At 40.4% G+C, this 15,058-nt stretch overlaps 1 protein-coding gene across 6 annotated transcripts in view; it reads left to right on the top strand.

Moving 5' to 3' along the window:
• The window catches only part of PDGFRA (platelet derived growth factor receptor alpha), a 37,052-nt gene extending 25,298 nt beyond the window's left edge, over positions 1 to 11,754 (top strand). For all 6 annotated transcript variants that reach the window (XM_017804880.1, XM_017804899.1, XM_017804907.1 and 3 more), the window contains 9 exons: positions 17 to 170; positions 1,283 to 1,449; positions 2,577 to 2,692; positions 3,294 to 3,416; positions 4,027 to 4,138; positions 6,067 to 6,166; positions 6,283 to 6,388; positions 7,114 to 7,349; positions 8,376 to 11,754. In XM_017804880.1, coding sequence (XP_017660369.1) covers positions 17 to 170; positions 1,283 to 1,449; positions 2,577 to 2,692; positions 3,294 to 3,416; positions 4,027 to 4,138; positions 6,067 to 6,166; positions 6,283 to 6,388; positions 7,114 to 7,349; positions 8,376 to 8,523 — 1,262 coding nt within the window. In that variant the 3' untranslated portion in view covers positions 8,524 to 11,754. The remainder of the gene's footprint in view (positions 1 to 16; positions 171 to 1,282; positions 1,450 to 2,576; positions 2,693 to 3,293; positions 3,417 to 4,026; positions 4,139 to 6,066; positions 6,167 to 6,282; positions 6,389 to 7,113; positions 7,350 to 8,375) is intronic.
• Positions 11,755 to 15,058: the final 3,304 nt, after the last annotated feature.

Genomic DNA, 15,058 nt, shown 5'->3' with positions numbered 1-15,058 from the left:
TGCTTTATTTTAACAGGTCCTATTTACATAATTACTGAATACTGCTTTTATGGTGATTTGGTGAACTACCTGCATAAGAACAGGGACAATTTCCTGAACCGACACCCAGAGAAGCCAAAGAAAGATCTGGATATCTTTGGGATGAACCCAGCTGATGAAAGCACAAGAAGGTGTGAAAAAAAGGAAAAAAAAAAAAGTGACTTGTGACTTAAGGAAATGTTGTTACTAACACTCCATTTCTCTCATCCACTGGTTTAAACTCCTCCCTATTTTTTCTCATTAGACTTTTATTTATCAAGTTTCTTAGGTCTGGAAAGGTTTTAACACTTTTTGTTCAGTCTCTCTGATGTGTCCTAGTTTCATGTTTCCTGCATGTAGAGATGCCTGCAGTCCAAGGACCACTGTCGGTTCTCCATAAACATTCTGAATCCCAAATAAGACTTTCATTAATAAATCACAGCCCAGTGTTCGGGGTTTTTTTTCTCTCTGTAAAAAAAACTGTCTCTATCCACCCAAGTTTAAAAGTAAAGTGCATCTACCTGTTTCCTTGTTTCCCTTCTTGGGGAATTTCCAGTCTAAAACTCCTTCCCTTCTACCAGCCTGGCAGAGCTTGTTCTCCAAGCTCAAGTACTCTCCTTTATCTACCAACGGCTGAGCCAGTCTCAATAGCTTCCTTATTGTCACTGTACATCCCACAGCTTTTTCCAGATGATGGTGGAGGAAGCTTGTCATCATTCATTCAGCAACAATACAGTGCCATAAAATTAGCCAGGATTTAGAAGGTGGAGAGATATTAATTCCAAAAATCACTCAGACAAATAGATCAACTGACTTGGTAGCTGTGTACAAACAGGACTATGCATCTGGACATGGGTTTGTTCAGCAAGACTGGATTTGACGCAAACTGTCTGGGTGGATAAATGGCATTTATAATTTGGAATACCTTGAACTAAAAGCCATAGGTAGTGATACTTGAGCTCATTGGGATTTTGGGAATTAAGGCAATACATGTTTACATATCTGACTATTGAAAAAAGCTTGTGTTTAACTACAGTGATGCACAGTAACATGTACTAATAAGTGATGGTTGTATTACATACATGATGCATGGTTATGTTATAATACATGATCTTTATCTATTCCCTATCAAGAAGCCAGTTCTTATATCTTACAGCACTACAATTGTGCACCATAAAAGAGCTATTAGATATGCAGGATGCTGTGGCAGGGAAGTCACCTGGGAAGTACTAGCTGATACACCTATGTTTTTTTCCAATTTCAGTTATGTGATATTATCATTTGAAAACACTGGAGAATACATGGACATGAAACAAGCTGATACCACTCAGTATGTGCCTATGCTGGAAAGAAAGGAGGGATCTAAATACTCTGATATTCAGAGATCTGTGTATGATAGACCTGCTTCATATAAGAAAAAATCCATGTCAGGTAATGTAGAACTGTCTCTTCTGCATACATCATTAATATAAATGCATATTGCATAAACACATATCTTATTTTGGCCTTCTAAATAGATGTAAACTGCTCAGCTCTGTTCAGCAAGTGTGTGAGCATGAGGTATAAGCTAAAAGCTTATGCTTTTATTCTTTCGTTATGCTCTCGGGATAGGAGTGCATGTTGCTGGAGCAGAAGGGGTCCAGTTGTGTATTTGCTTCTGTTCTGAATGCTCTGCAACAGGGCTGTAGGCATCTCTGGAGGCAGTGATTTTGTCACTCTTGTAGTTTGCAAGATTTTGAGCAATAGCAATGGTCAATAATAATAGTAATTTATATTGCTCTGTTTCCACTTACATTTCACATTAACTGACACTTAAACAAACACAGAACACTCCTAAACACTTTCCTGGATTATGTAATGAATATAATGAATACATCCCATTCCCCACCCCTGTTCTCAGAAACCAAATATGCTTTGCTTTAAAAATTGGCACCGTCACTTCTGCCTCTAGGCCTCGGAAACTGAATCATATCCAGTCCCAGATTTACATGGCAGACTAATGTACCCATGTTGTTCTCTAGGACAGTCAGGGTAAATGAATCACTGAATTTTGACTGGTTTTTTGCTGATATCTTTCATAAAAGAAATAAGAACTGTTGCCATAGAATTCCTGAACCTTTTTGTTGGTATTGGATTAGTCCCAGTGAATACTTGCTGGGAAACATAACAGTGTTGAGCAAAAGTAAATGGATAATAATGTACATGCATGCACAAAAAACTAATGAAGGCAAGACCTCTAAATGAATGTTTTGTACTACACACCGAGTAAACAACCTGTGTAACATTACAGTGAGCCTTTTTAACTTCACTTTTTCCCAGGGGAAAAAATTACAGACAGGAGAAAACTCAAACCCTTTATTTAATACTCCATGTTTTTAAGAATGCAGCGTGTGCTAGTGACTGATGAAGACATTAAAAGTGGTTAGTTATTACGAAAAGACTGTTTTGGTCATGATACTCTGCTAAAATCATCAGCTCAGAATCATGATAGGTAGGGGAAGATGGATGATACTTTCACACTCCACAGAACAAACATGTTTTTCTCTTCTTTTCAATAGAATCAGAAGTCAAAAACCTTCTTTCGGATGATGGCTCAGAGGGACTCAGCCTACTGGATTTGCTGAGCTTCACCTACCAAGTTGCACGAGGAATGGAATTCTTGGCTTCTAAAAATGTAAGTAAGTAAAAAAGTAAGTAAAATGGAAGAAAGTGTAAAAATGTCTTTTTCTCTAACTATGGGTTTCAATTTATATTTTGAAGACTTGACACCATATAATATTCTTTCTGGAGGTGTAGACAGATTTCTCATTTATAATATTCTTTTTGGAGGTGTAGACAGATTTCTCATTTACCTGGAAACAGAGATCACCATGGTGGGAAAAATCAAAGCAGCAATCAGTTCTCTTCTCCTGCTGCAGCCTGTGACATTAGTGGAGTCAGTGTCAGAGATGGTGGAGAATCAAGGCAGGGTCTGGGTGAAGGGTCTGTACAGCCACAGACCAGCATGGTCAGAAGCATAGACAGGATGGGCAGAATGGGAAAGGATGGTATCACTTTGGTCTCCTCCCCACTACAATCTATCTGCATAAGACCTCACCAGTTCTGTGGGCCAGTGTCTCCCTGTCCTTATTCTCAAGGAATACAGGCACTTGTTCAGTAGAAGGTCTTGTTAAGACTGTGCCCAGAAGATCAATCCCTTCTCAGGGATCTTTATAAGGGAAACGGTCCTCATGGAATTAGCATGTCCTTGAACAATTTTATTTCTCCCCATACAGTGTGTGCACCGTGACTTGGCAGCTCGTAATGTCCTCCTGGCTCAAGGAAAAATTGTGAAGATCTGTGACTTTGGGCTGGCTAGAGACATCATGCATGATTCCAATTATGTCTCCAAGGGCAGCGTATGTACTTAATCAGTAAAGCTCTGCTTTAACTGAAATGAAAAGTGTCAGTTTTAAATGCTGTTTCATGTTCTTGCCATTCAGTGTAGCTTACACTAATTGACCATTGGGATGAATGCTCCTCAGAACAATTTTTCTTCAGTTCATTAATTCCTGTAAATTTTCTAACTCCGTTTTAAAGCCAAAAAGTACTTGGCCGCATTCAGTACTTCACAGTACTTTCTTAAACTGGCAAGTTTTGTGACTGCATAAATTATTAAGAAACTGACAGTATGATACGGAAAGAGTAGTGACATATCAAACAATGACATATCAGATCTAGTTCAGCAGTGCTGGATTTTGTATCATTCCTTTAATCAGCCTTGTCATTTACTAGTGATAAAATGAATACATTTATGTCTTAATTAGTTTTTGTGGGGAGCAGCTAGTAGCATTGCTTATAATCCTGGTATCTCTGTGTTAAATGACATGAAAAATAAACACTAGTCAGGTTAACACAACTTTTCTTATAGAGAGAGGTTATTCCTGGCTATCAAATAACAGTTGGAATGGTAAGCATTTCTTTAATGACTAATCTGTGTGGTTTGGGGTTTCTTTCTTTTTGTTATAGACTTTCCTCCCAGTAAAATGGATGGCACCTGAAAGCATTTTTGACAACCTATACACAACATTAAGTGATGTCTGGTCTTATGGCATTCTGCTCTGGGAAATATTTTCTCTTGGTATGCACAGTGAATTTTTTCCTATGTTTAGTGATTAAGATTTTTCAGTTCAAACTGTCCTACACGAAGTATTTAAAATTCTACAGTAAAAATGCACGTGTGAAATCCACCATTAGTTGTTCTTCTGTATGAGGTTTCAGATTCCAGTGTGAAGTGAAATGTCCATACTCTCCCAAAGTTCTATTTTTTTTTTGTTTTGTTTTGGGTTTTTTGTTTGTTTGTTTGTTTGTTTTGTTTTGTTTGTTTGTTTGTTGGTTTGGTTTTTGGTTTTGGTTTTGGTTTTTTGTTTGTTTGTTTGTTTGGGTTTTTTTTTGGGTTTTTTTTGGGTTTTTTTGGGGGGGGTTGGTGGGTTTTTTTTGTTTGTTTGATTTTTTGCAAGATACTTTTTTTTACTTTTTCTAGAAAATTGAAAAACTGATTGAAAATCTTTTGTGCAAAAGTATTGATGTGATGTACCAGGACTGATTTTCTAACTAATATGAAAAGCAACATGTTTGTCCCTTGTTGTGGGGTGCCTGGGCTGCAGCCCAGCTTAGTGGCTGGTTTGAAACAGTCTCTTCATATGTTTCACAAGAGCATGTCTTAGTCCCATTATGGAATGAAAATAAATGTCAATCTTCTGGGACACTGATTTCTCATTTCCAGGTCAGCACTGTTCACACAGTTGGTTTATGGCAGTGTAAAGTGGTTATGACAATACACAGCAGTTACGGACAACGTACAGTTCCCGTCTGGGAACAGCCTGGCTCTTTCCTAAGCCTCATTAATTAGCCCCATGGACAGGTGACTGGCCTCCTTCAGCAAGTGTGCGTTGCCCAGATTTACTGTCAGCAGAATTAATTGTGCCTGTATGGTAACTACTGCTGCCTCGTAGCAACCCCAAGCCTAATGTTATTTTCTAGAATAAGTTGTCGTATAGCTGCTTCTCAGAAAACAAGAGTTGCACCACTGTTTATGGTATCTCTGTAATCTGTAATCTCTGGGCATCAAAGGATCCCCTTAATATCCATTCTCTGGAATACCTGTGAGGCATGTGAGTGCCATTGCTCAGGAACTGAAGCACACCTATACTTCACTGCCCTGTAAAGAAGGTTCTGAAGCCCAGTTTTAGGTAAAAATCCTTCTTTTGAAAGGGCTGAGATTTCTGGGGTAATAGTATGGCTCCTCTGTCTGAGCAAGTTTTCTTTCTTGGAAAGCAAAATATATCCTCAGCAGTGTTTGTTAACAAGGTCAATTTTGACATCTTGCTACCATGCTGACTTCTGCTTGAATGACCCTTTCTTCACTTCAGCATCAAACGAGCATGAGTGCAATGATTCCTGTGTGCTGCAGCCCCAAATTATCAGCTAACTGTGTCAGCTCAGGGGCCAAGTCCAAACTTTTGAACAATCCATGCACCTGACATGTTAGCTGTTGTTCTAAAGCCAGCTGCCCAGGTGGGTATAGAGAGGACTTACTCACACTGAGGCTTCACCCTCAAAGCCAGGATGGGGTGTGTAACTCAGGCCATGTCACTCTCAGCTGTTGTACAGGTGCCAAAGGCAATAATACCAAACAGAGCAAGTGTATTGGCTAAAATCTCACAGAAATTCAGTGGCAAGGCAGAGTCATGGCCTCAGATATGCCAAATGATGGCTGATGACAGGGATCATCTGATCTCTGTAGCCAATACATTCTATAAACGCTTCAAAGATATTTTTTTCTAAGTAGTACCTACTTCAATCTTTCCTAGCCAATGTTTCACATTGGGTCTTAATGTCATCAAAATGGTAGTTCTGAAGTGAAACACTGACTGAGAAAGAACCATTTTGATGCCATATCAATTTATGGCATTAGCACTTTTTGACATGAACAGTAAGGCAGTATTTGGGAACTTTGCATGGATAGTCAAATAAAGAGTAGTACTTTTAATTCTCTTTTATCTGCAGGTGGCACACCATATCCTGGCATGATGGTCGATTCTACTTTCTACAATAAGATCAAGAGTGGATACCGAATGGCCAAACCTGACCATGCTACCAATGAAGTGTATGTGTGCACTTGGCTTTTCCACACCTGGCCAGCCTCCAGACTTGGCTTTAGTTTCTGTTTGGTTACTCATGTTCTTTACTAGTTGGATAAATTGGTTTCCATCTAATCTGCAGGTATGAGATCATGGTGAAGTGCTGGAACAGTGAACCAGAGAAAAGACCTTCTTTCTACCATTTGAGTGAAATTGTGGAGAACTTGTTGCCTGGAGAGTACAAAAAGGTTTGTTCTTTGTAATTTTCTCTGTGTTTTCTGTATACTGTTCCAGAGGGAATTATAAGTGTTGTTCCAGTGACAAGAGCCATTAGCACTGAACTGGCACATCCTAACCTACATGAATTACGTGATTAGGATGGGGACACTGCACGTTCGGTTTCTTCATTCAAGCTTACTGAGAGAAGCAGTTCTGCAGTACTGGCTGGGAAGCAGAACTCTCCATTCTTAATGAAATCCTACCAACTCAATTTTTCTACTGGAGAATTGGTTTTATATATTTTCTTGGGATTTTCTAGGCAGTAAAATAATTCTAAAAAAGGGACTACTTGCCCCATGTGTATAAGCTCCCTGTCTCTGTCTTTGTACCCTTACATCATCAAGTTTTCCCCCATACTTCTGATAGCTCTGGGCACACTCTCCCTGCCCCATCATTCAGTGTTTCATTTTCCCACCTACCTTAACTCCCTTCTCCCTCTCCCTACCCTTCTTTCACATTTACTAGTCTGCTTTGTGCTACCACATTTGCTCTTGCATCATCCGAAACTTACGTGTCACTTCTGTGAAGATGTCACAGCATCTTCAAGTAATTGAAGATGCTGGGCTTCTCCATCCAGTGTCAATGGCTCATAGGGTAGAATATTTGCTGGGCTAACAAATCACGGGTGCCCATCTGAAGAAAGGCAGCCTCAGTGAATAGCTACTAATGAGGGGTTTGAAATGAATATTTTCAGAGCTACGAGAAGATTCACTTGGACTTCCTGAAAAGTGATCACCCAGCTGTCACACGCATGAGAGGGGACTGTGACAATGCTTACATTGGTGTCACCTACAAGAATGAAGACAAGCTAAAGGACAGGGAGAGTGGTTTTGATGAGCAGAGGCTGAGTGCTGACAGTGGATACATCATCCCCCTGCCTGACATTGACCCCGTTTCTGAAGATGAGCTTGGCAAAAGAAACAGACACAGGTAGGTGCAGTTTACAGATCCTGTAGCCCATAGTCACCATTTGGGGTCATGTTTGGCAATCTCCATTAACATTCTTCAGCGTCCTACTCTGCAGATTGTTTTCTTAGCTCTGCTGAAAACACCTTTTGGGGGAGTCCCATGTAAATATGGTAGTATGACTGGCCACAGTGTTTTCAATGGGAAAAATGTAATTTTCCTCTGGCAACATGATTGCCACGGGAAGGGGACTGCTAGTAGGGTGCTCCTGTGTGTCTCTGGGACTCCCTTACTAGCTTGGCCAAGCCATAGTGGCTGTCTTGTGGCTCTGTGGGTATATTTTGCAACATGTCTTGCCTCCGCAGCTCAGCATCTTGGAGCTTCATATGAGCTTTCAAAGGATTGATTTGTTCTGCATGAGACCAGTTCAAAAATTTGGGAGAAGTTTTGAATATCTTCTCTGGTATAGTTTTCTGTGACAGCAGGGTATCCAGGACTTTTTACTTCTCTCTTGTCAGTTTGCATGACCAATTCCACTACAACACAACACTGTGTAATCCTAACTGTGAATGGCCAAGATTTAATTCAGCATTTAATTCGTAGTTTATAGAATTACCAACCTAGAAGCTTTTTTTTTTAATATATTTTTGTGCAATATTCAAGAGGGGGAAGAATGAAGTCTCTAAGAAGAACTATCCAGATTAGGATCTATTACATCTCTCTGTTATTCTTATCTTAATCTCTGTTATTGCTATCTTATTTTCACCTGACCTCCCTAGATTTACCTAAGCGACCTATTGTCACAGTACTATCATAAAACTGTTTCTCTAACAAGTCTCTGACTGAAAGTGTTTGGAGGAACATATGAACAACCGCTCCTTTGAATTCTAAGGTGTTTCACTAATGATATACAAGATATGTCATGACCTAAGAAGCTGGTGGTCATAGTCACTTAAGATTGCGCCATGGGTCAAAAAGCATCTGGGAGGTAGTGTTCAGTTCTGCCACATTTGCTACATATCTTATCTCTGAGATATTTGTCTCTTCCAGTTCACAGACATCTGAAGAAAGTGCCATTGAAACCGGTTCCAGTAGCTCTACTTTCATCAAGAGAGAGGATGAGACCATTGAGGACATTGACATGATGGATGACATTGGAATTGACTCCTCAGACCTGGTGGAGGACAGTTTCCTGTAACCCCATGGACGTCTTCCAGCTGTGCATAGGGGGAAGCTTGCCTTGTCATCTACAGACTTCTGCTCCACAGAGAAAACCACTTTATTGAAACATCAAGGATGTAAAGAGGAGGTGGATTTGTACAGAGGAAGTCCCAGTAATGAGCAGAGGAATCAGCCTGAGTATGAATGAAAGAGACATGTTGAAGATGGATTTTTTTAGTGTTGCTTCTTGCAGTACTTCAGTGGCATCTCAGTTTTGTTTGCCATTCGAACTGGTAGGGGGACAAAGGGAAAGGCCACAAACAGACCAGTTTTGTGTTTCAAGGGCATTCATATGACTTTGATGGATCAAATTTCCACTGCAGCAATATTTCACCATTGTAATTATGTAAATAACTGTCTACTCAAGGACCTTTTGGGGTGCACATTGAACATATGTCATGGATTTTAGAAGAGATCACTCATGAATTTTGTGTACTTCCTCTCTCAATTTCAATGTCAGCTGCTGTTGAACTACCATGTGAATTAAAGAACATGCGAAAACCACTTTTGGACCAAAAAGGTCTAAAACCATGAGGGACTGACTGGTACTATAAAACAAGTTACTTTTAACCGTTAATGCAAGTAAAGGGGAATAACAATCATAATAATAATAATGATAATAATAATAATTAAAAGTCAGTCTATAATAGGTGTTAGAAACCTAGTAAGTCTTTATTAACTCTAGAAGGTAGCTGTTTTCAAGATAATACTACTACTGTTTTCAGTAACACTAAATGTATATTTTACTATTCATTGTCCTTCAGTAAAAGCACAGTTTCAAAAAGCTTTTTGAAGTGCAGGGGAGAAAATTATCACCTGAAAATTATTATGAGACAATTTTTTTTTAATCTATACAGTATGGTAATTGTTCTGATTAGCTAAAACTACTTTAACATGGAGAAAAAAGTTAAGATTTTGTTTTCTTTCATAAGCTGAGTAGCTTTTCTAATCACATGTACTAGAAGCATTTAATTGTCCTCTGATCGAAGTTCTAGAAATTTAAATTGAAAAAAATTATATCAGCTTTTCAAGATTCTGGAGAATAGAAGATTATGATAAACCACCAGCAATATCCCATTATTAATGTTTCATGGGTACTCAAAAGAAATCTTATCCTGGGGTTAGCTGTGAAGAATTTATTTGATATTTGAACTAAGATATCTCTCCCAGCCTGGAACTCGAGTTAAATAAGCAGAAATAATTCTGCAGCAAATATTCTTTTCTTAGTTTTCAGGTTTAAACAGGAACAGAAAGCTCTCTTATTTTTGCAGACTGTAACTACAAAAGGTAATTACTTCCAAGAGTGTATTTTGGAGGAACGTGTATGAAAACGAGCCTGTTCTCAGCCTGCAATTGTTGTTTTTTGACACCACTTATATGAACAAAGTATTATGATTACTGCTATCACTGTACAATGTGTTATTGAGTTATGATGCCTTGGAAGACTTACATGTGAAAAAAGGTACCTCACTGCAAAAGGCCCCAACCTTTCAAACTTCGCCTTAATTCAGTGTGAGGAGCACCTCCTAGGATGTGCCCAGCCTCTGCCATGACATAACCAATGCAAATGCGGTGTAAACTCATTCCTGTCTTGCAGTATTTTCCTAGGAAGTGTGAAAGACGGACCAGCAGTTACTGACAGAACATGCTGCATGTTAAACTACAGTTTAACTTCGAATGGCCCTGTGAAAAGCTCCACAAGTTCCCTTGGTTTCACTTGTTGTGGACAGTTGTGGGTTAAATGAAAGCAAATGTAATATTGCCAATGTTACAGGGTGGAATGCCACACGAGCAAATAATTCTGAGTATGGGTTTCAAACTGTCACCAGGCTGAGGCCATGTACAAACTACAGCAGATGTGAAAACAGGACCTGAAGCAAGCCCCTACATTTTCAATCCTGATGGAAACTGACAATCAGAAAGAACTGTGAATGATGGTGCATTCTCTATTTCTTGTATTCAACAGATCAGGACCAAGTGTCTTCCTGGGATCCATGCTTTAGGCAAACACGTCACTGAGCTCTGTATGGAGACAACTGTGAAACACAAGACTCTTGATATAGCCAGGACTGGTGAGATGATATAAGGTCTCCCTCCAGTTACGAACTACAAATTGAGGAAACACAAGTTGTCTGTGGACATCCCAGATATCTGAATGGCCAATTGAGACCACATGTGCCTTAATTTGCATGTGTAGTCATTATATCTGCACATTCAAATTAGGCAAGCAATTTCACCTGCATTTTTGCACATGGCCTAGTGTTCTTCGGGGTTTGAAAATCAGCCCTAGCACATTTTATTATATCAATTACTGGAATCTAAGGACATTTTCACGCAGTCTTGCCTTTTCCCCACCAGTTTCATTCTGTATCTCACAGCGCATCTCAGGCTAGACTCAGATGGTGGATGTGAACCAGAGCTGGCTCACTTTCTGGTCCATGGTAATGTTAGTTCTCCATCTTGTCATGGGTATTTTGAAGATGAACTGCATCTGTGGCAGGGGTCTAGTCAAAGCCAGCTCACTGCAGGCTTGGAATCAGATGAGCTGGCCTGGAAACTGGAATGAGAAGCAGAGGAAGAGAAGGAATTTACTAGAGAGAAAGAAGTGTGAGAGGATGAATTGTTTGATTTTACAATATTATGAGTATTATAGACATTTTTTTTTATGGCTTAATTTTTGAGAAGCCGCTGGAGAGATATTCCCAAAACTTTTTCTACGGTAATTGTATAACGACAATCAGTGTTAGCCTATGAAATGCAGCTTTTCATTTGGAATGGCCAACCAATTCCTTTATGGCGTGGTCTGAAACTTGTACAAAATGGTCCTATTACATGATGAAGGACGTGAGATATGGTGATGTTATACATCAATATGTATATAAGTATTTTTATATAGACTTCTAGAATACTGCCAAAACATTTATGACAGCTATATCACTGCCTTTGTTTATATTTTTTTTACTGTGATATATTCCACAGGCACGTTAACTGTTGCACTTTGAATGTCCAAAAGTTATATTTTAGAATAATAAAAAAGGAAGTGTTTCCAAAATGATGGCTGTTGTGAAATGTTTGAAGAAGGTAAACTGACCTGAGTGATGGTAGGCACAAAATGTATTTCAAAAATGCCCCTGTTGATATTTTGTCTTTGAAAAACTCTTGTAAATTAAGATCTCTATATTTCAATAAATGATATATAATTTAAGGATATGTGAGGGCTCTATACTCACTTATTGAAAAATGGTTATAAAGAATCAGTGTTGCTCAGAGTTTTTTCCTTTAAGAGGTTTTTGGTTAATTGAGTTCTCTGCAAAGCCATCAGGCAGCAATGACAAGCAGGTCTTTGAGCCCTTCCAGCGGGCATAGTGGGGGAGTGCTGGCAGCAAATGACCTGGGTAGCAAGTGACATCTATAGCGAGTCGTGTTTTCTCCCAAATCACAGCAGGTGTGATGCTCCAGTGACTGCTGCCTAGAGCAGAATATGTGCCCTGAGATGGGCACTGGGTTTCCCACACAAGATGAAATCCTTTTTGGCCTTGGCACCAGGTGTGCTGAAGAATTTGATGCCTACTGGTCTGCGCACACTCAGGAAAGGCCTCTGGCTGCAGGGTTTTTTAAACCTACGCTGAACTCACTTCCTTTATGAATCAAACAAGATTTTTCCTATGGTTCTGTGCACCCACAGTAATAAATTTTACACAGTGGATGTAACTGAATGTAAATTTGAGAAGATTTGTAAGATTTCAACCTGAAATCAGAGTTAAACTTGACAGCTGCACTTCCTGCACTGGCTACACTTCCTGCATGGTTTGCCAGTGGGAGCCAGGCAAGGCTGGCTGTGGGAAAGCCCTGTGAATAGACCAGTTATCAACCAGTCCATCGGGTGGTCACTGTTCTTAGAACATGCTGGGAAATGAACGCTCCATCTAACCTCTTCCCCTCCTTCACCACTTCCTCACAAAGGAAAACCCCTCCTCATTCAAATGGGGTGCAGCATCCTTGGCCCTTGCCTTAGGTAAGGATTAGAGTAGGTTGTCTCTCCTTTGTGTCTTGCTGAAGAGGAGCCTTTATCTTGTAACACTGCATGGTCACACAACACTTCCTGCCACCCCGGGGAGTCGGGAAAGAGTCATGGCAGTGCTTGTGACCTTACATCCTGCTCAGCTGTGCAACTGCTCTTCCTGAAGTTCAGCATCTGTGTAAAACATGCGGATTGATGTATTCATTTTTCCTGCTATGTGGGGTAAAGGGTGGGGGTACCTAAATCCCTCCCTGTGCAAGAGAGTATAGAGGTACTCTCTGGCTACAAACCTTAGATTCAGTTCTCCATCCCCTTCTTCCCCTTTATGGAGTTGGGTGCATTCTCCCATGTGTAGGATATGGTTGTGTATGTGCCTGTGAGCATGTTTGTCCATACTGGGGAGCATGGATAGTGAGTTTCTCGCTCTCTTACTGAAGTAGATTAGTTTTGGACAAAAGCTTAGCCCTTGCTCCACTGTTAATCCCAGACTGGCTGTCTGACAGGAGTCCCACTCATCATTTTGACCCCTGTCTCAAGGCCTCTGCAGGTATTTGGCTGGAAATGTGTCAAGGGAGTGCACTGGCACATGGCAGAGGCAGTCTGCATGGGAGTGGAGCTGGGTAAGATTAGCACTGTGTCTGGAGTAGCAGAGAAGGGTGGGCTTCTGGCTAGAATGTGAAGGGAAAAGTAAGGAATGGCTTTCCACATGGGCCCTGTGCAGGAGACCTTAGTTAATGCTGGTAAAAAGACCTTTGGCTAAGCTTCTGGATTGCTATGAATGGTGCAAAAGGGAAGTAGCAGGTTGACCAGCCAGAGACAAGTCATCCAGCCACCTTGAGGTGCTCCCAGTAGCTCTGGAAACCTGAGGCACAGTGCCTTTGCAACTGTCTCAGCAAAATGGTTGTAATCCATCAATTTATCCCCATTGTTAGAGGTTTTGTGGTATGAGAGCTATTTTCTGGCATAATCCTCAGGAAAGATGAGAGGGAAACAAAGGAAAGCCTTCGTGGGCTCAAAAACAAAGAAGAAAGTCATCTTACGGATCTGGGCTAGCTCATCAAGCCAGCAACTGAAGCAGAGTCCATACTCCATAGGAGTCACATCACTGATGCCTACAGCAAAATAAAGGGTTGGGTTAGGGTTAGGGCTTGTCCATCTGACCCTGTCTCTGTCCTGCACCCCTCGGCACAGCCAGCTGGTGTGAGACTAAAACATAGTGGGTGGCAGAGGAGGCACCATCCCCTTCCCCTGCTAGCATTGATGTTCAATGCTTTTCAAAAGGAAAACTCATCTAATTTCCAACCCCAATTCATTCCCATCCACACAACTGGAGGTAAGAATTAAGGACACTTTTAAAGTTCCAAAGTTTCCTTTCATTTGTTAATAATACGTTTACTGAAATAAGAAGCCAAATTTTTCTTTTCTGAGTTGGCCACAAGATGGAAGCATCAGACAAAAATATGTGAAATCATTCTTTTCCTCATCCTTTTTCTGGTTTTGGTTCCACAGCAGCACATATGTACTGTCACTATGGAGGCAGAGCAGCTGGAGCTCTTAAAGCAATAGGAAGTACATATAGTGTCCATAAGCTCCAACTGTTTTATTTGGAAGAACCTATTGTGATAATCATAGTTTTCCATAGGATGACTGGCAACTGCCTTGCTATCCCTGATGACACTGAAGGACATTCCGCATTTTACCTCAAAAAACTTAATTCTTGTAGAGAGAGAGAGGGAGGGATTTAGGATAAAACACAACTTTAAATATGGTGAAGAGTGAGACCTTAGATATCCCAAACTCAGCTGAGACTGTCTGTCCCTCTGCATTTATTCTTTTGTTGCTTTAGTGTTGTGCTGGTGTTAGATGAGGAGCCAGAAGCACTCCTGAGCTGAGGGCTGGATTCATGTACCTTCATGACATTAAAAAAAAATAGTTGGAACCAGTCTAATGTAGGTACCAAGGCCCCCAAACTCTAACTACAAGGAGGCATGTGGGTTTGAGGGTTAGCTTGAGTTTTTAAGCTATTTCAAGCCCTGTAGCAATCTGATAGATCATACATTGCCGTATCCATGCTGCCATTAGTTCTGCTGTGCTCTGCCAGCAGAAGCATCGCCTGCTTCATCATTTCTCCATAGAAGTAATGCAAGATTTGTAAGAAAGGGGATATAATTAGACCACCTGATAAATTTAAAAAAAAACAACAAAAAGCAACTCAGGTCAGGTCTTGAGGTAGGGCTTCTTAACTAAAAACTGTGTTGTGTTTTCCAGCTCTACTAATTTGCCTCATAAAATCCATCTCTGCATATTATTTCTGTGTGGCTGAGACAACAGCCCTTGTGTTGCCAGCAGAACCACGTGCCAGCTGATATCTGAGTCTTGAAAAAGCCTATTAGAGGCAGTTCTAAGCTTTGAAATTGGAGCCACCTTGTCAGAGGTAAGGCAAGCACGCGTGTGTTCCCAGAGACAGCACTGCAAAAAAGTGGGTCCCACT

The sequence above is a fragment of the Lepidothrix coronata genome, unplaced genomic scaffold (assembly GCF_001604755.1).
Source record: "Lepidothrix coronata isolate B3197 unplaced genomic scaffold, Lepidothrix_coronata-1.0 Scaffold0, whole genome shotgun sequence".
In the NCBI taxonomy this organism is placed as follows: Eukaryota; Metazoa; Chordata; class Aves; order Passeriformes; family Pipridae; genus Lepidothrix; species Lepidothrix coronata.
Note: the sequence above shows the minus strand (reverse complement) of the source record. Positions and strands in the feature narration are given on the sequence as shown.